General features: G+C 38.6%; 1 protein-coding gene across 10 annotated transcripts in view; it reads left to right on the plus strand.

The window, feature by feature from the left end:
- AHCYL2 (adenosylhomocysteinase like 2) overlaps positions 1-16,319 on the plus strand; it is a 164,669-nt gene that overhangs the window by 134,022 nt on the left and 14,328 nt on the right. For 9 of the 10 annotated variants that reach the window (XM_077857303.1, XM_077857300.1, XM_077857301.1 and 6 more), the window contains 7 exons: positions 2,917-3,019; positions 3,854-3,948; positions 6,855-6,961; positions 8,984-9,100; positions 11,844-11,907; positions 12,400-12,488; positions 14,237-14,307. In XM_077857303.1, coding sequence (XP_077713429.1) covers positions 2,917-3,019; positions 3,854-3,948; positions 6,855-6,961; positions 8,984-9,100; positions 11,844-11,907; positions 12,400-12,488; positions 14,237-14,307 — 646 coding nt within the window. The remainder of the gene's footprint in view (positions 1-2,916; positions 3,020-3,853; positions 3,949-6,854; positions 6,962-8,983; positions 9,101-11,843; positions 11,908-12,399; positions 12,489-14,236; positions 14,308-16,319) is intronic. The other variant, XM_077857302.1, reaches the window with a different exon arrangement.

A 16,319-nucleotide genomic window follows, 5' to 3' on the forward strand; every position in this document is an offset into this window, starting at 1 on the left:
AGCTTATGTTGTACATTCTCTACCCTAGCCCAGGAATTAGCCATTTCTCAAGGAGCCTGGTTCCTTTTAATGTATCTGGACACTACTGTGTTCTTTGCTATTGGAATATCATTGTTCCTGGGTCCTCTTTAATTTCATATTTTGGAAAATAATTGCCTGCTAGGGCTCCAATTACATGAGTGTTAAACCATTTGATAATGTTCCATAGATCTTGGATGCTCTGTTCTGATTCCTATTCCACACTCTTTTTTCTTTATTTCAATTTGGTGATTTTTATTGATCTGTCTTCAAGTTTACTGATTCTATCTTCAAATATGCCTAATCTGATGGTGAGTCTGATGAAAGAATTCATAATCTTTAATACCTTTGAAATTTTTTTCTGACATTTCTGTTTGACTTATGGTTTCCAATTCTCGGCTGAAATTCTCTATCTGTTCATGGATGTTGTCCATCTTTTCACTAGACCCCTTAATGTAAACCTGTTCATTGTAGCTAATTTAAAGTTCCTGTCTGATCAAGCATCTAGTTCATCTTAGAGCCTTGTTCTCTTGAATACTTGATTTCTTGAACAATGGTGTGGGGAAAGGGTGGTTTATTCCACTTTTTTGTGTGTCTTGAAATTTTATTATGGATGATTTGTTAGTTTTCATTATTGCCATAAATTGGGCTGTATTTCAATTCTGTTATTCTGCACCATAGGCTTCAGATTCCTCCAGTAGTGGGCAGCTGTTACATTGTGATTTGAGATTACCAGAAGGCTCTCTTCGGCGTTTTGGCTTCATGCTCAGCTTTTAGTTGCTTCTACACATGCTTGCCACAGGAGTTCAGAGTGTCATCTCTCTCTTCAAATGCACTCTCTACCTGCTACATTAGGCTGTTACTCTTTGTTTCCTAGAGCTAGGCTCATGGTGAGGGCAAGTGAGGTTCTTGGATCTCCTGATCCTGCCTCAGTCTTAGGCAGAGCTCTGTGAGGATAGGGCCTCTTCTTTATTCCTGTCTCTTCTCTCTGTAGCAGCCAAATTTGCTTTGCCTGTGATAGGATAGGTCTTGTGCAGGAGATATTTCCCTTTCCCTGCTTCTCCTAGAAAGGTAGCAAATCTTTCAGTCATACCTTGTTTTAGTGCACTTTACAGATAATTGCCTTTTTTTTTTTTAAACAAATTGAAGGTTTGTGGCAACCCTGGATCAAGTACATCAATCAGCGCCATTGTTCTAATAGCATTTGCTCATTTCATGGGTCTGTGTCACGATTTTGGTAATTCTCACAAATATTTCAGACTTTTTCATTATTGTTTGTTATGGTGATCTGTAGATCAGTGATTATTACTTGGCAAAAGCTCAGGTGATAGCATTTTTTAGCAACAAAGTAGTTTTTAAATTAAGGTATGCACATTTTTGTTTAGATATAATGCTATTGTATACTTAATAGACTACAGTATAGTGTAAACATAACTTTTTATATGTACTGGGAAACCAAAAAATTCATTTTACTTGCTTTTTTTAAAAGATTTTATTTTATTTATTTATTCATGAGAGACACATAGAGAGAGGCAGAGACACAGGCAGAGGGAGATTCAGGCTCCCCAAAGGAAGCCTGATGCAGGACTCAGTCCTGAGACCAGGATCACACCCTGAGCCAAAGGCAGAGTCCCAATGGCTGAGCCTCCCAGGTGTCTCTCATTTGACTTGCTTTATTGTGATATTCATTTTATTGTGGTGGTCTGCAACCAAACCTGCAGTATCTCTGATGTGTGTGCCTGTACTTTGTATCAGTGCAGGGTCCTGAGCCCAAGGAGGTTTCCTGCTTCTCTACGAGGAGCAGGGAGTTTTTCCTTCCACTCTTCTCGAGAAGCAATGGATCTTTGCTTGGTCCCTGGTGGCAGGCGTAATTTTTGCTTGTCTTCCTATAGCTTAAGGCTTTTGCTTCTTATGAGAGAAGAGTGTGGCAAAAGTGTCCAGGTTTCATGCCTGTCTTTGAGCACAGCTGGTTCAGGTCTTTGCCCCCAGTCTTTCTTGTGAGCACTGGGTGGAAGCCCCCTGGAAAAGAGATTGCACGTGAGTGTGAAATCTCCTTTTGCCAAGGGCTAACAGAAATTCCAAACTGATATACTTTCCCCCACTCAGCCTTTACTAGTTCATTGAAATTCTAGCTAATTTTTTCCAATTCCTTTATGTGGCACCCACATCTTCCTGTGCTCTGTCAGAGGTGAAGCAGTGTTCCCTCACTCCTTAAAGAGTTTTGTCACTTTGGAGTTCAGTTCACTTGGTTGCTTTACAACCTCAGCTTTTTGATGGGCTCAAGAAAAGTTATGGTTTTGTAGCTTATCTGGCTTTTGTTGTTAGGATAGGAGCTTCTCTTGCAGTCTTCTACATCTTCAGAAGAAGCAGAACTATAAATTGGTGGTTTTTCAAAAATGTTCTGGCTATAAAATTCTTGGCTTAATTAAATCTTATAAGGAAGCCCAAATATATGAAATAGGTAAAAAAGCAAAGAGCTCAGCTGGAGCTTTCCCCATGCCTACCCCTACCATTGCCCTCTGTTCAAAATTTCTATACAATTTGAAAGTCACTGGCTGGGGATCCCTGGGTGGCTCAGTGGTTTAGCCCCTGCCTTCAGCCCAGTGCGTGATCCTGGAGTCCTGGCATTGAGTCCCACGTTGGGCTCCCTGCATGGAGCCTGCTTCTCCCTCTGCCTATATCTCTGCCTCTCTCTTTCTCTCTCTTTCTTTCTCTCTCTCTCTCTCTCCCGGTGTCTCTCATGAATAAATAAAATCTTTAAAAAAAAAAAAAGAAAGAAAGAAAGTCACTGGCCTCAGTTATTCCTGATAAACTTATTCATTGTCAAATGTATAGACTTAATCTCCTTGACCAATTGTTGGCCAGCCTTGTTGATCTCCTGTTTTCTGTTTAATATAGGTGCTTATGGAAACTCTGGGTGCGCTGGGGGCACAGTGCCGATGGGCAGCTTGCAACATCTATTCCACTCTCAATGAAGTGGCTGCTGCTCTAGCAGAAAGTGGTAAGGTCTTTTAATTGTCTTCTGTGTCTTTGGCTAAAGTAAGTCTCTGAAAAGTTCCATGGATTCAATATAAATCTTTAAGAGAAATTGACATTAAAGGAGCCATCTTGGGGGAAATGGATCCCTATTCTTGTGAGTTTGCTCTCCTTCTGGGCTTCTCTTGTTAAATATGATGTAGGTAACTTTGTTTTACAGTTAGCAAATACCTTCTCATGTCTAAAATTCCCTTATTAGTTAATGCTTTGCCTTGTCTTGCTAATATTAGAGCACCAGTGAATACTGTTCATTGTCTAAGGTAATATGGATTAAAAAAGAAAGTGCTTCAGGCATAATTTTGTAGTCCTCCTGATTTTTCAGCAATTTGCCCTGATTTAATGTCTGGTGTTTCTACTTCAGCAGTAAAAAGGACTTGGCCTGGCAGATTAATATTTGGGTTGATTAATATCAGGTTCTCCTGATGAAGGTGGAATGACCAAAGTATAGACCCAGCAAAGATCAAAGTGTAGTTGGGAAATGATGAGACTTACAGTTTGACTGGATCAAGAAGTACTTATTTCTCATTTCCTCTTTTTTCCCTTCAGTTCTATCTGTAGCATCCATCATACTCTTTGGCCTTTTGTTTGTCCTTTTTGGTATATCAAAAGCAAAACAACCACTAAAGACAAAGGAGTGGACAAGAGGTCTGAAGACAGTGTTAATCAGTGAAGAAAGTCAATCCAAGAAGTAGAGCAGAATGAGAAAATTCAGAATTGGGGAAAAACCGGTATCTTGTCAAAATTTAGGGGCAGCCCTTCTTTCAGGTTTTAATGGTTGCTCTTTGTTCCCTTTTCTCAGGATTTCCTGTATTTGCCTGGAAAGGAGAGTCAGAAGATGACTTTTGGTGGTGCATTGATAGATGTGTGAATGTGGAGGGCTGGCAGCCAAACATGGTGGGTTAGATTTCTGCTAGCACAATTCTGGAGGAATCTGTTCGGGACAGAGTAGGGGGCTATGGCCTGGGAGAGAGTGTCCCAACAGGAAGGCAGGAAAATGCTTCCTTTTCTATCTGATGTATCTGGGCTTCCAACGGAGCTGGATGCTTATGTTTAGTGTACCCCCAGGAACATTGAACTTAGCCTCAAAGTGCTAAAATTGTTGGTGCTGATCTTAAGAAACATTTATATTCATCAGCATCATTAAAATACTGCTCAGAGTTCACGCATGGTTGGTTCAAAGCATGGTTAATGAGTGTCCATCCCCTAACAACCTTCCCCTCCAACCACAATAATGAAGATGCACGCACGCACACGCGCACACACACACACACACACACACACAGTTCCTGTGGTACTTAGCTTTTCTCTAGAATCACATGCTAAATTTACAGTAAACCTAAAAAGATTGTGAGTTCAAATTTCTTCTCTTTGTAAAAGATGACTAGGCACTTTGTAAAAGATGACTAGGCAAAAAGTTTCGTTTTGTTTTAAAGATATTATTTCTTTATTCATGAGAGTGAGAGAGAGGCAGAGCCACAGGCAGAGGGAGAAGCAGGCTCCACGCAAGGAGCCCAATGTGGGACTCGAATCCAGGAATCCAGGATCATGCCCTGAGCCAAAGGCAGGCGCTCAACTGTTAGCCACTCAGGCATCCCAAGTTTGGGGTTTTTTATTTTGCTTCATTTTATTTGTTTGATTTTTGAAAAGATCAAATTTTTGAAGGCTGATAGCACATTAGATTCACAAAGAAGCAAAACACCGCACAAAGTGTGAAGCACCCCTATGTTACAAACATTTTGCTTATGAAGGAGAGAAGTTTGGGAGTCAACTGAAAAAAGAATCCTTGAAGCTCTATTCCAACTATTGCTTGCTGCTACAATTTGCAGTGTAGGCCTCACTTGGTATAGAAAGAAAGAAGAAGAAAAAAAATAAAAAATAAAAAAAAATAAAAATAAATAAAAAAAAATAAAAAAAAAAAATAAAAAAAAAAAAAAAAGAAAGAAAGAAGAAGCCTCTTTTTGGATTGTGTGATTCAGGTGACATTGCACCATGTGCTTGTTTGAGGAAGAAGGGTTAATAACCTGAAAGGGAGGGAGGAGTCAGCTGTGAGATGAGTTGCCTGTTCCCACAGAGTTTGACAGTGACCAGAAAAAGTATGACTGATAGACCTAAAGAGATGATATGCCAGGGAGTTTCTACGAGGAATAAAACCTTAGTTTTAGAGTTGAGAACATGGGGCAGACATGGGATTGCAGTTACAGACTATAGGGTCAGCAGAAACTGCTGGAAAAGCCGATGAAGAAAATAAGATGAGGAAAAAAAAACATTGTCATCCCAGAAAATAGAGCTAATTCGTCTTGGGATCGTGTCAAGATCTAGTACTTTTACTTGCTTTCCAACTTCAGGAAGATTCCCTGAGAGCAAGAATTTCTGTAATAGAATAACATGGTGAGAATTATGGGTTTTACATTCATTAAATAAATATTAGGGATAGCAACTAATACTGCCTGTATTAGATGCCTCTGTTAAAGGAGAAAAGTGGACAAGAATAGTGGGTCTTAAGAACAGAAATTCCAATTGCTCAGGCTTTTTCATCTCTGATTTTTTTGTGTGTGGCTAGGAATCAGAGGCTACAAGAGAGAACTCTATGAGGACTCCATACATACAGAATGGGAGGGAGAAACTCTGAGAAAGATTTTTCATTTCTCAGGGCATCTGTTCTGAGAGTCTCTACTGGGAGAAAATGGAGCATTAACTTAGAGAATGGAGCATATGTATTTTAATGAGAGTCTTGCCTTGGATCCTTGCTCTCAAATAAACTGTAGTTGAACCAGAGAAGAGATCAAGAGCAAGAGTAGAAGCAAAAGAGAGATTAGGTGGTAGACATGAGGTGAGGGATTTTGTGTACCCAGGGGTCCAGAATAGCATTTTGGGCACCTGGAGTAGAGTTGGTATTTGATGAGACTGCAAAATGGGCGCATGCCAGTAGGGAACAACTCAGTTCTATGGGAATTTCCCAGGTATAATAATTTGGAAAATCCTGCTAAGCATAAATGACAGCTAAGTGAAAGGTTAAAATGCCACAGCCTAGTGCCTAAGAGCTTTCTAAGCTGATCTGTCTTTAGCTTATATATAATTCAGAAACTTTCCTCTGCTGATGAAAGCTCCAGTGGGCACAGCATTGTATTTATCTTTAATCCTAACCTGAAATAGTGATGAGCTGTTCAGAGGCATGCTTGCACACCTACATGCTGCACAGTTCCCCAGTTATTTTTAATTTGGTTTATAGAGAGTGTGAGATTTTGCTAGGCAAAACCCTTCAGTGCTGCCTGATATTTTTGGTATGAGAGTGCCTATGCTTTGGGAGAAGGATTAACGAATACAGTTTTATAACCCATTGTTCTGGGAGGGAAACTAATTATCTGGCTTTATTTAAACTAAGCCTTGACTGAATATATTTGAAGTCCTGAATGTAACTGTTAGAAATATGCTAATATCAAGGCCAGGCTTTCTGAATATCTATAGCGCATTCAAGAACTGGTTGTCTAGATAACCACTGAAGCCATTAGTTCATAAGAAAAATCCTCATTTCATTGCTATGTATTTTGATACAGTAAGTGTGTTATGTGGGAAGGTGATTTGGCTATAATAAGCATTACAATTGGCTTTTCACCCTCCATTGTCTTTTACTTAGTGTAATGACTGGTCATTATATTGGCTTTCAGTAACTTTGCATAACCATATGGGAAAGTTGAAGTATCTGTAAATTGGCAGTTAGAAATTGGGTTAAAAGACCCAGAGCAACACTGGAATCCCTGAGACTTCAGTAAAATCAATATTATTGATGCTTATTATTGCAGATATTGGATGATGGAGGGGATCTTACTCACTGGATTTATAAGAAGTATCCTAATATGTTCAAGAAAATCAAAGGCATAGTAGAGGAGAGTGTTACTGGAGTCCATAGGTAAGATTTGACATGTGCACACCTGGTTTTATGCAGCCTAGATATTTATTCTGATAATCACATTCCTATAGAATACATTATGTTAAAAATTGAACCTGCCATGAGGTGATGAGATTTGAGTCTGCACACTTATTTTTGTTTTTTTAAAGATTTTATTTATTTATTCACGAGAGACACAGAAAGAGAGAGAGAGACATAGGCAGAGGGAGAAGCAGACTCCCTGCAAGGAGCCAGATGTGGGACTCCACCCTGGCCTTCGGGATCACAACCTGAGTTGAAGGCAGACACCCAACTACTAAGCCACCCAGGCATCCCTGCACACTTAGTTTTTATAAATTAACAATGCAAATAACAAACCAAAAATTGAGAGTGGGGACAGGTACGGAAGTGTGGTCCTCATGTTTTCTAGCCATTGTAATGAAATGACTGCTTGTCCTTTTTAGATGAATTCATTCATTCCATAGATAAATTTAACTTATCTATTCCATAGATAAATTTAACTTAATTTAACTTCTACAGTGAGCCAGGAACTTCTAGGAACTGTGCTAGGGTTCTAGCAGTGGTCAAAACAGCAAAAACTTGGATCCTCGTAGAGCTTATATTTTTACTTACAGAACAAGAATTTAGGGTTCTATTTCTCAGGTGAGCAATAATTCCCTTGATAAAATTGAAATAATTTCTGATTATTTTTATTCTCTCATCAAGAACTGAAAGTATGAAATAGAAGTTTTAGGGAAGTAAATTCTGAATAAGCCACCATCACTGCTTCAATATATTGTGATCTTTTTTTATTTTATTTTATTTATTTATTCATGAGAGACAGAGAGCGAGAGAGAGGCAGAGACACAGGCAGAGGGAGAAGCAGGCTCCATGCAGGGAGCCCGATGTGGGACTCGATCCCGGGTCTCCAGGATCACGCCCTGGGCTGAAGGCAGCACTAAACCGCTAAGCCACCTGGGCTGCCCCGTGATCTTTTTTAATATACTGTACCTTCAGACTCTAGAAAGAGATGAATTTTGAATAAAACACTTGGTTCTAATTTTCAATTGATTAAACTTAAAATGAAACTCCTGTATGTAGGGATCCCTGGGTGGCGCAGCGGTTTGGCGCCTGCCTTTGGCCCAGGGCGCAATCCTGGAGACCCAGGATCGAATCCCACGTCGGGCTCCTGGTGCATGGAGCCTGCTTCTCCCTCTGCCTGTGTCTCTGCGCCTCTCTCTCTCTCTCTGTGACTAGCATAAATAAATAAAAATTAAAAAAAAAAAGAAACTCCTGTATGTAGACATACATATTTATAGGATGTATATGTATTGAGATTATAAAATTGAGACTATTTGAAAGTTAAAATTGTTAGTCATGGGATCAAAATAGCACTTAAAATACCCAGGGCCTGATCTTGGAGACCAAGGATCGAGTCCCACATCGGGCTTCCTGCATGGAGCCTGCTTCTCCCTCTGCCTGTGTCTCTGCCTCTCTCTGTTTCTGTGTCTCTCATGAATAAATAAAATCTTTAAAAATAATAATAAATAAATAAAATTACTCTTTATATAATTTTAAAGGGGAATAAAATTAATAAGCAATTTAAAATTTTACATTTTAATCCTTAAAATTTAAAGGTGATTTGAAGATTTTCCCCAAATATCTTGTAACTAAGATCTTCATTTCTTTTTTTTTTTTTTAAGACTTTATTTATTTATTAATGAGAGACAAAGGCAGAGACACAGGCAGAAGGAGAAGCAGGCTCCATGCAGGGAGCTTGATGTGGGACTCGATTCCGGGTCTCCAGGACCAGACCCTGGGCTGAAGGTGGCGCTAAACCACTGAGCCACCCGGGCCACCCCAAGATCTTCATTTCTAAGCTGTAGACAGCTTTTATTTCTCTATATACACCTAATGGGATGAAACTAGCAAGTCTCATGCTCTCATGCCTACCCATTCAACATATTTCTGTAATTTGTTCTGAAACTGACAGTAGATTACAGTATCTCGCTGTTTTGTGTTCTTGATTTCCCTCATCCTCAGGTTGTACCAGCTATCCAAGGCTGGGAAGCTATGTGTTCCTGCCATGAACGTCAATGACTCAGTCACTAAACAGAAATTTGACAACCTCTATTGTTGCCGTGAATCAATTCTAGATGGGTAATGTTTTATTATCTTTGGAATGAACTTGAGTTATTGAATTGAGGTTCTGAGTTTGGGTTTTGGTTATTTCTGGAAATGATTCATGTAGCACCTCTGGATCTACCACTATAACATAACTCAAAAATGAATGAATGAATGAATGAATGAATGAATGAATAAAATAACATAACTCAATATTTTGTAACCCAGATCTGCTGTTGCTATCCCTATGACAAGCACATCTATTTTACTTAAAAAATCAGACTAGCCTCTATCTATTGGTGGCCAAGTTTTTACTTTGTTACTGCAAATCGGTAACTTAAAGTCATAAACAGCTAAGTATTTTTGATGATTTGGGAAAGGGCTCCTGGTATTCCTATTCTAGATCATGTTACCACTTTTAAAATTCCAACCAGCATTTAATTCTCTGGCCATCTGGAAAGTTGAGGTGAGCAAAGGGTCAATCCCAGAGGCATAGCCAGTTTTTCAAATCTGTAGGGATTATAAATCTGACAAAATCTACTTAGGTATATACCAAATACTGTGTTCTTCTAGTGCCCAGTTTCAGTTTCTACACTTGTGTCTCGATATTCCTTCATCCTTGTTCAGAAGACTCAGTAATACCCTATGTGAAACCATTAAGTTGGTTTAGAATATTGCCAAGCCAAATGGTTTCCATCATGTTTAGGTTAATGGAAAAGCTAAGAAAAGGCCTGTGGGCCACATTATTAACCAGTCTGGACCCGAGGCAGTTTGCAACACCACAGGCGTTAGAGCCAGAAAGCCTCGCTTTGTTCAACTGTTGGCTGTATCATTTAGGTCTTGGAATAGTTATTTAACCTCTCTGCACCTATTCCCTCATCTATAAAATGATGACAATAAGACCTACATCATAGAGTTATTGTGAGAATTAAAATGAGATAAGGTAAGAACCTGGTGTTTAACATTAGTTCCCTTGCCCTTCTTTCTAGAATCCTTCTGTAGAGCCAATAGTATTATCAGATAGATTGGACATTTAAGTGAATTCTCAATCCATCAGTGTGTTTATAGACTGTCCCTCGTTCTGGCTACATAAAAGAGTTATAGCTTACGTGAATAGCTTTGATGAATAGCTTTGCACCTGATATCCCTTTGGAAAGAGAGGCAGAAGAGCCCAAGAGTAAAGCAAAGGAGGCTCATAAATATAATCTATTGGTTTTCTTTGCCATAATAGCCATTCCAGGACCATTCTAAACCATGACTTTTGAGTATGATAGCCCAGCCAGACTTACTCTCTTCACTCAACAAGAAATGCTTCTGCCCTTAATTGATATATTTTTAAAAATTTGTTTATTTATATTTATTTATGTTAAGATACACTGTTACATTAGTTTCAGGTGTACAATATAGTGATTCAGCAATTCTGTCCATCACTTGATGCTCATCACAAGTACACTCCTTAATTCCCATCACCTGTTTCACCCATCTTCCCACCTACCTTCCCTCTGGCAACTATCAATTTGTTTATAGTTAAGAGTCTGTTTCTTTAAAGAAAAAAAAAGTCTGTTTCTTGGCTTCTCTCTCTCTCTCTCTCTCTCTCTCTCTCTCTTTCTCTCTCTCTCTCTCTCTCTTTCTCTTTTTCCTGTACTCATTTGTTTTGTTTTTTCAATACCACTTATGAGTGAAAGCATATGGTATTTGTCTTTTCCCGACTGGCTTATTTCACTAAGCATGTGCTCTTCAGCTCCATCCACGTCATTGAAAATGGCAAGATTTCATTCTTTTTTTCTGGCTGAATAATGTTTGACATTTTTTTAGTTGCACTGGGGCTCATAGAATTGTACTAGTTCCTTTCGAGGAGTTGTCAAACCATTAAAAAGACTGGATTCCTACTTTGCCTTTGGGGCATTTATAGAATGTTTTCAACAGCAGAGGTAAGGGTAAGTGAATAGAAAGAGTCACAAATATTTGTAGGAACTGTCTATCTCAGAATAGGCTAGTTTTAGTTGAAAACTTTCTTCTGCCTAATGAGGAATGATTCCTAGAGAAAGGACACTGGCTAAACCCAAGGAGAAACCAGAACCTATTCCTGAAACCAGAACCTATTCCTACAAGTTCTTCCAAGAGACTCTAAAAACAGTAAGGACATTTTTTTCCAGCTTCATAGAGCATCAGAGACAAAGAAGCAGAGCATGTTTGAGAAAGAATCAGCCCCAGCAAGCTCACTATCTCATGTAGTCAGTACTGGTGGGTTTCAGAGCTCTTCTCCATCTAGCTGCCCATTACCTTCTGTGTGGAATTAATGAGGGAGCTGTTGGCCCTTCTGACACTACTAAATGTAGCACTCGTTTATCAGGGTTTTCTTTTATGTTCCTGTCTCATTCAATAAGGTAGAATAATGTTTCCATTAAGCTAGAGATTTGCCTCCTAAGTAAAAAAAATGTTTTTTTCTTCTATTATTTCCAAAAACTATATAACAAATGTATATATATTGCTTTTTACTTAAAAGTTACTTTGTAGTCTACAGCTTCTTCCCTTCTGTACCACTCCCAAGACAAGAGGAAAAAAGAGAAAGAGCCCTCCCATATAGATGGAAATGATTGGATAGCATGAAGTGAGAAAATACATATTTTATTCAACCTTTCTTTCTAGTTATTAGATAACATAGAAACCAGGCTTCCTTTCAAAATGGAGCAAACATACATAAAAACAAAGGGACCCAATCTAACCTTAAAGGAGAAACGAGAAGATTTTTCTGACTTAATGGTTTTTCTTCCCCTAGACTTAAAAGGACAACAGACATGATGTTTGGTGGAAAGCAGGTGGTGGTCTGTGGCTATGGAGAGGTAAAGCTTAATTTTGTCACTTCCTAGGTGTATAAAATGTTATTTTGGTAAAATATTTTAATATTTGACTTTTTAATTTAATGAATGTGAGAATACATTCACTCACCACTCTCTAGGTGGGGAAAAGGGTAACTTTAGAGGCCCTCTGGTTAAAGTACAATCTTTCTTTTTCCCTTTGCATTTTTGCCATTTTTTCTTAAGTTGATTTTCTGGCTTGTTCCAGTGCACTGTTAGTGTTGTTCTCTTAGCTTGTGTTTTGATTATAAATTGTGAATGTGGGTGTTCTTATGTACATGCATGTGCTAAACAGGGGCTAGGAGTTTGTTTATGAACTGCATTCATTTATTTGTTTTTTCTTGTTTTTCCCCAAGCATAAATCTATTCAGTGGAATTCCTTTTGGGGGCGGAAAATGGGGTACCGTTTACCAGAAGCTTTGAGATGTTGTTTTCTCACTGACTTTCCTTATTATGTGTACTTTCTCTCCTCTTCAGGTGGGGAAAGGGTGCTGTGCTGCTCTAAAAGCCATGGGCTCTATTGTGTATGTAACGGAGATCGATCCCATCTGTGCTCTTCAAGCCTGGTAAGCACGCAAAAGAGACTTGCTTTTTCCTCTATGCCATCATTACTGAGATCTTGTAATTGTCGCCAAAGAATGGCCTGGTTAATGCCACATTTTATCTTGGGGATCCCAGGTCCTGAGAGATGCTGCTATTAACTATAAGCTTCTCTCTTTTAAAGATCAAGTAGGGATCCCTGGGTGGCGCAGCGGTTTGGCGCCTGCCTTTGGCCCAGGGCGCGATCCTGGAGACCCGGGATCGAATCCCACATCGGGCTCCCAGTGCATGGAGCCTGCTTCTCCCTCTGCCTGAGTCTCTGCCTCTCTCTCTCTCTCTCTCTCTGTGACTATCATAAATAAATAAAAATTAAAAAAAAAAAAAAAAAGATCAAGTAGCTTTGCTCTGAGGAAACAGAAACTATCAGAGAAGCTAAAATTTTGAATTCCTGTGGAAATAATAAGAGGAGATGCCTTGAGCCAAAGAACAAGTAACTCCTTATCTTCTCCATGTATAATCCTCCTTTTTTTTTGAAGTATGCTCTATGCCCAGTATGAGACTTGAACTCACAGACTCCAAGATCTAGAATTGCATGCTCCACCATCTGAGCCAGCCAGGCACCCCAACCCTTCTCCCTTTGAAAACAATGATCAAAAAAGAAATAAGTTGGCATCAGATCCTTTCTGATGTGATGCACTAAAAAGAACACTTCTGTGGTATTCTTCCCCTAAATGTATAACCTGATTTGCATCAGGAGGAAACATCAGGCATATCCAAATAAGATCTGCTGTCTCTGAGTGAAAGGTATATGGTAGTTTGTACTATTTTTTGTAATTCCTAAGTTTGAAATTATTTCAAAATTAAAGGTTTAAAAATAGGGGCAGCCCCAGTGGCCCAGCGGTTTAGCACTGCCGTCAGCCCAGGGTGTGATCCTGGAGACCCGGGATCAAGTCCCACACCATGCTCCCTGCATGGAGCCTGCTTCTCCCTCTGCCTGTGTCTCTGCCTCTCTCTCTTTCTCTCTTTCCGTCATGAATAAATACATCTTTAAAAAAAAAGAAGGTTAAAAAATAGTTCCTGTCTCATCCATAAAATGTAGTTAATGAGGCCTACCTTAAAGAGTTGCAAAAGTTCAGTAATTATATAATTGTTACATATGATTATATATAATATAATAAATATATAATTCCATAAAGTATAGAACTGCTGTCACATAATAAATGCTCACTAAATGGTAGATATTATTAAAATTGCTTCTTGCCATCCTCAGCAGAATGGAAATACCAGTTTCTAAAAACTATTGCAGAGCTGCAATGTCTGTAGCCTCCAAAACCCACCCAGTCTTGAAAGATTGAAAGGAACAATCAGAAAAGTAAGAGGAAAACCAGGAGAGAACAGTGTCATGGACTTTGTTCTTTGTTCTTGGTATCCAAGAGATTGTTGATGATCTTGGGGAGAGTAGTTTCAATGGGATAAGATTCAGTGGCTAAATTGTACTTTCTAGAAACTCAGTTTGGGAATCTAATGGTAACCTCTGGCTCCCTATTTTTAGGAAGATTTAAGTTGCAGTGATGCAAAGGAACCTTTATTTCTGTCCTGTATGAACTAAGGAGATGGTTTGAATTTTTCACTGCTAAGAATAATATAGCCATATCAAGAAGTGACAGTGACAGTGTAGGTATCGAAGGAACTTGGTTATAGCTTTTGAGGTTCTGTGGCAAAAGGCTTCCAAATGCCTATTTTCAGGTTAATTCATGATGCTTTCTTTTTACAGTATGGATGGATTTCGACTGGTGAAATTAAATGAGGTCATCCGGCAAGTGGATATTGTTATCACCTGTACAGGTATGATTTTGACCTGTACAGTGGGGTGGCACTTGGGAATACTTTCATGAAACAAGTGAAAAATTACTGGAAACATTCTGAATAAAACCAAATTTGAAAAGCCACATACAGGGATCCCTGGGTGGCGCAGCGGTTCGGCGCCTGCCTTTGGCCCAGGGCGCGATCCTGGAGACCCCGGATCGAATCCCACATCGGGCTCCCGGTGCATGGAGCCTGCTTCTCCCTCTGCCTGTGTCTCTGCCTCTCTCTCTCTCTCTCTCTATCATAAATAAATAAAAATTAAAAAAAAAAAAGCCACATACAGATGTCTACAAAACCAGTCAATCTTTCACATTCTTCCTACCTCTTTAGAACTCTGACCAAAAGTATACCATCTAGGTCATCCCTAGAGGAAAGTTTCTCTTTAACTGTTCTATATTTCCATCCATCTACCAAGGAGATGACTAGAGATAAGTTTTATTTGGGAAGCCAGATCTTATATTTGTACATTTGATTTTTTTATTTTGCCTCCAAAAGTAATGTCTATTTCTTCTTAGTCTCTGCAATTAAAGCAGGCCTAGAGCAAAATGCATAGTTAGCAAAAGTGGGAAAGGTAGTTGTTTTAATTCCCAAAGAAGTAGATTGGAGTTTTAGAGAGAAATATGCAGAAATGGCTAGTTTCCTTGGACTGAGATACTTTGTCTTTATGATGATGGGACCACAAACTGCTAGAACACTAGTTTTTATTTGTAAAATTATATTTTAGAGGAGGAAAATCAGAATATTTGAGAATAAAAATATATTTGTAGCTTCGGGCTGAGATGAGGGCAGAGAAGAAGGACCATAAGAAGCTATTCTTGCTTCCCATCATTCCCTTCATGTCTTTTTTTTTTTATAGCTTTATTGGAATGTGATTCACAAACTATACATTTCATTCATTTTAAGTGCACAGTTCAATATTTTCTAGCCAATTCACAGGGTCATACAATCATCACCATCACCTAATTTTTTTATTGAGATATAATTCACATATCATAAAATTTACCCTTTTAAAGTATATAGTTCATTGGTTTTTAGTGAAGTCGTACAATGTCTAATTTCAGAGACTTCATCACTCCAGAAACCCCATACCATTAGAAGTCAGTCCTCATTCTTTCACTCTACCTTTCTCCAGCCCTATGCAACCACAAATTTCTGTGTTTTTATAGGTTTGCCTATTTCTTACCAATGAAATCACAGTATGTGGTCTTTTGTGACTGGCTTTTTTTACTTAGCATAGTATTTTCATAGTTCATCTATATGGTAGTATGTGTTGATATTTCATTCCTTCTTATTGCTGAATTATATTTCATTTTAAGGATATACCACATTTTGTTTATCAATTCATTAGTTGATGGTCACTTGAGTTGTTTTCACTTCTTGGCTATTTTGAATAATGTTGCTATAAACATTGTGTACAGTGTTTTTCTACAAACATGTTTCCCACCCTTGTGAATATATACCTGCCTATATATGCCTTAGAATTGCTGGATCATATGATGATAACTCTTTTAATATTTTTAGGAATTGCCAAGTTTTTCCAAATAGACGGCACCATTTTACAATTCCACCAAGAATGCATGGATGTTACAATTTCTCCACATCCTTGCCAACACTTGTTATTGTCTGTTGTTTTTATTATAGCCGTCCTAGGGGGTGTGAAATGGTGTTTCATTGTGATTTTGTTTTTTAAGATTTTATTGTCAAATAATCTATACACCCAATGTGGGGCTCAAACTCATAACTCCAAGATGGAGAGTCACACACTCCACCAACTGAGCCAGTGCACCCCTCATTGTAGTTTTGATTTGCATTTCCCTAATGATTAATAATGTTGAATATCTTCTCATGTGCACGTTTGACACATCTTTTGTACTTCTTTTGAGAAATGACTTTTCAGATCCTTTGCTCATTTTTAAATTGGGTAATTTGTCCTTTTATTATTGAGTTATAAGACTTCTTTTTTTTTTAAAAAAAAAAAACCACCCATGACT

The sequence above is a fragment of the Canis aureus genome, chromosome 18 (assembly GCF_053574225.1).
Source record: "Canis aureus isolate CA01 chromosome 18, VMU_Caureus_v.1.0, whole genome shotgun sequence".
In the NCBI taxonomy this organism is placed as follows: domain Eukaryota; kingdom Metazoa; phylum Chordata; class Mammalia; order Carnivora; family Canidae; genus Canis; species Canis aureus.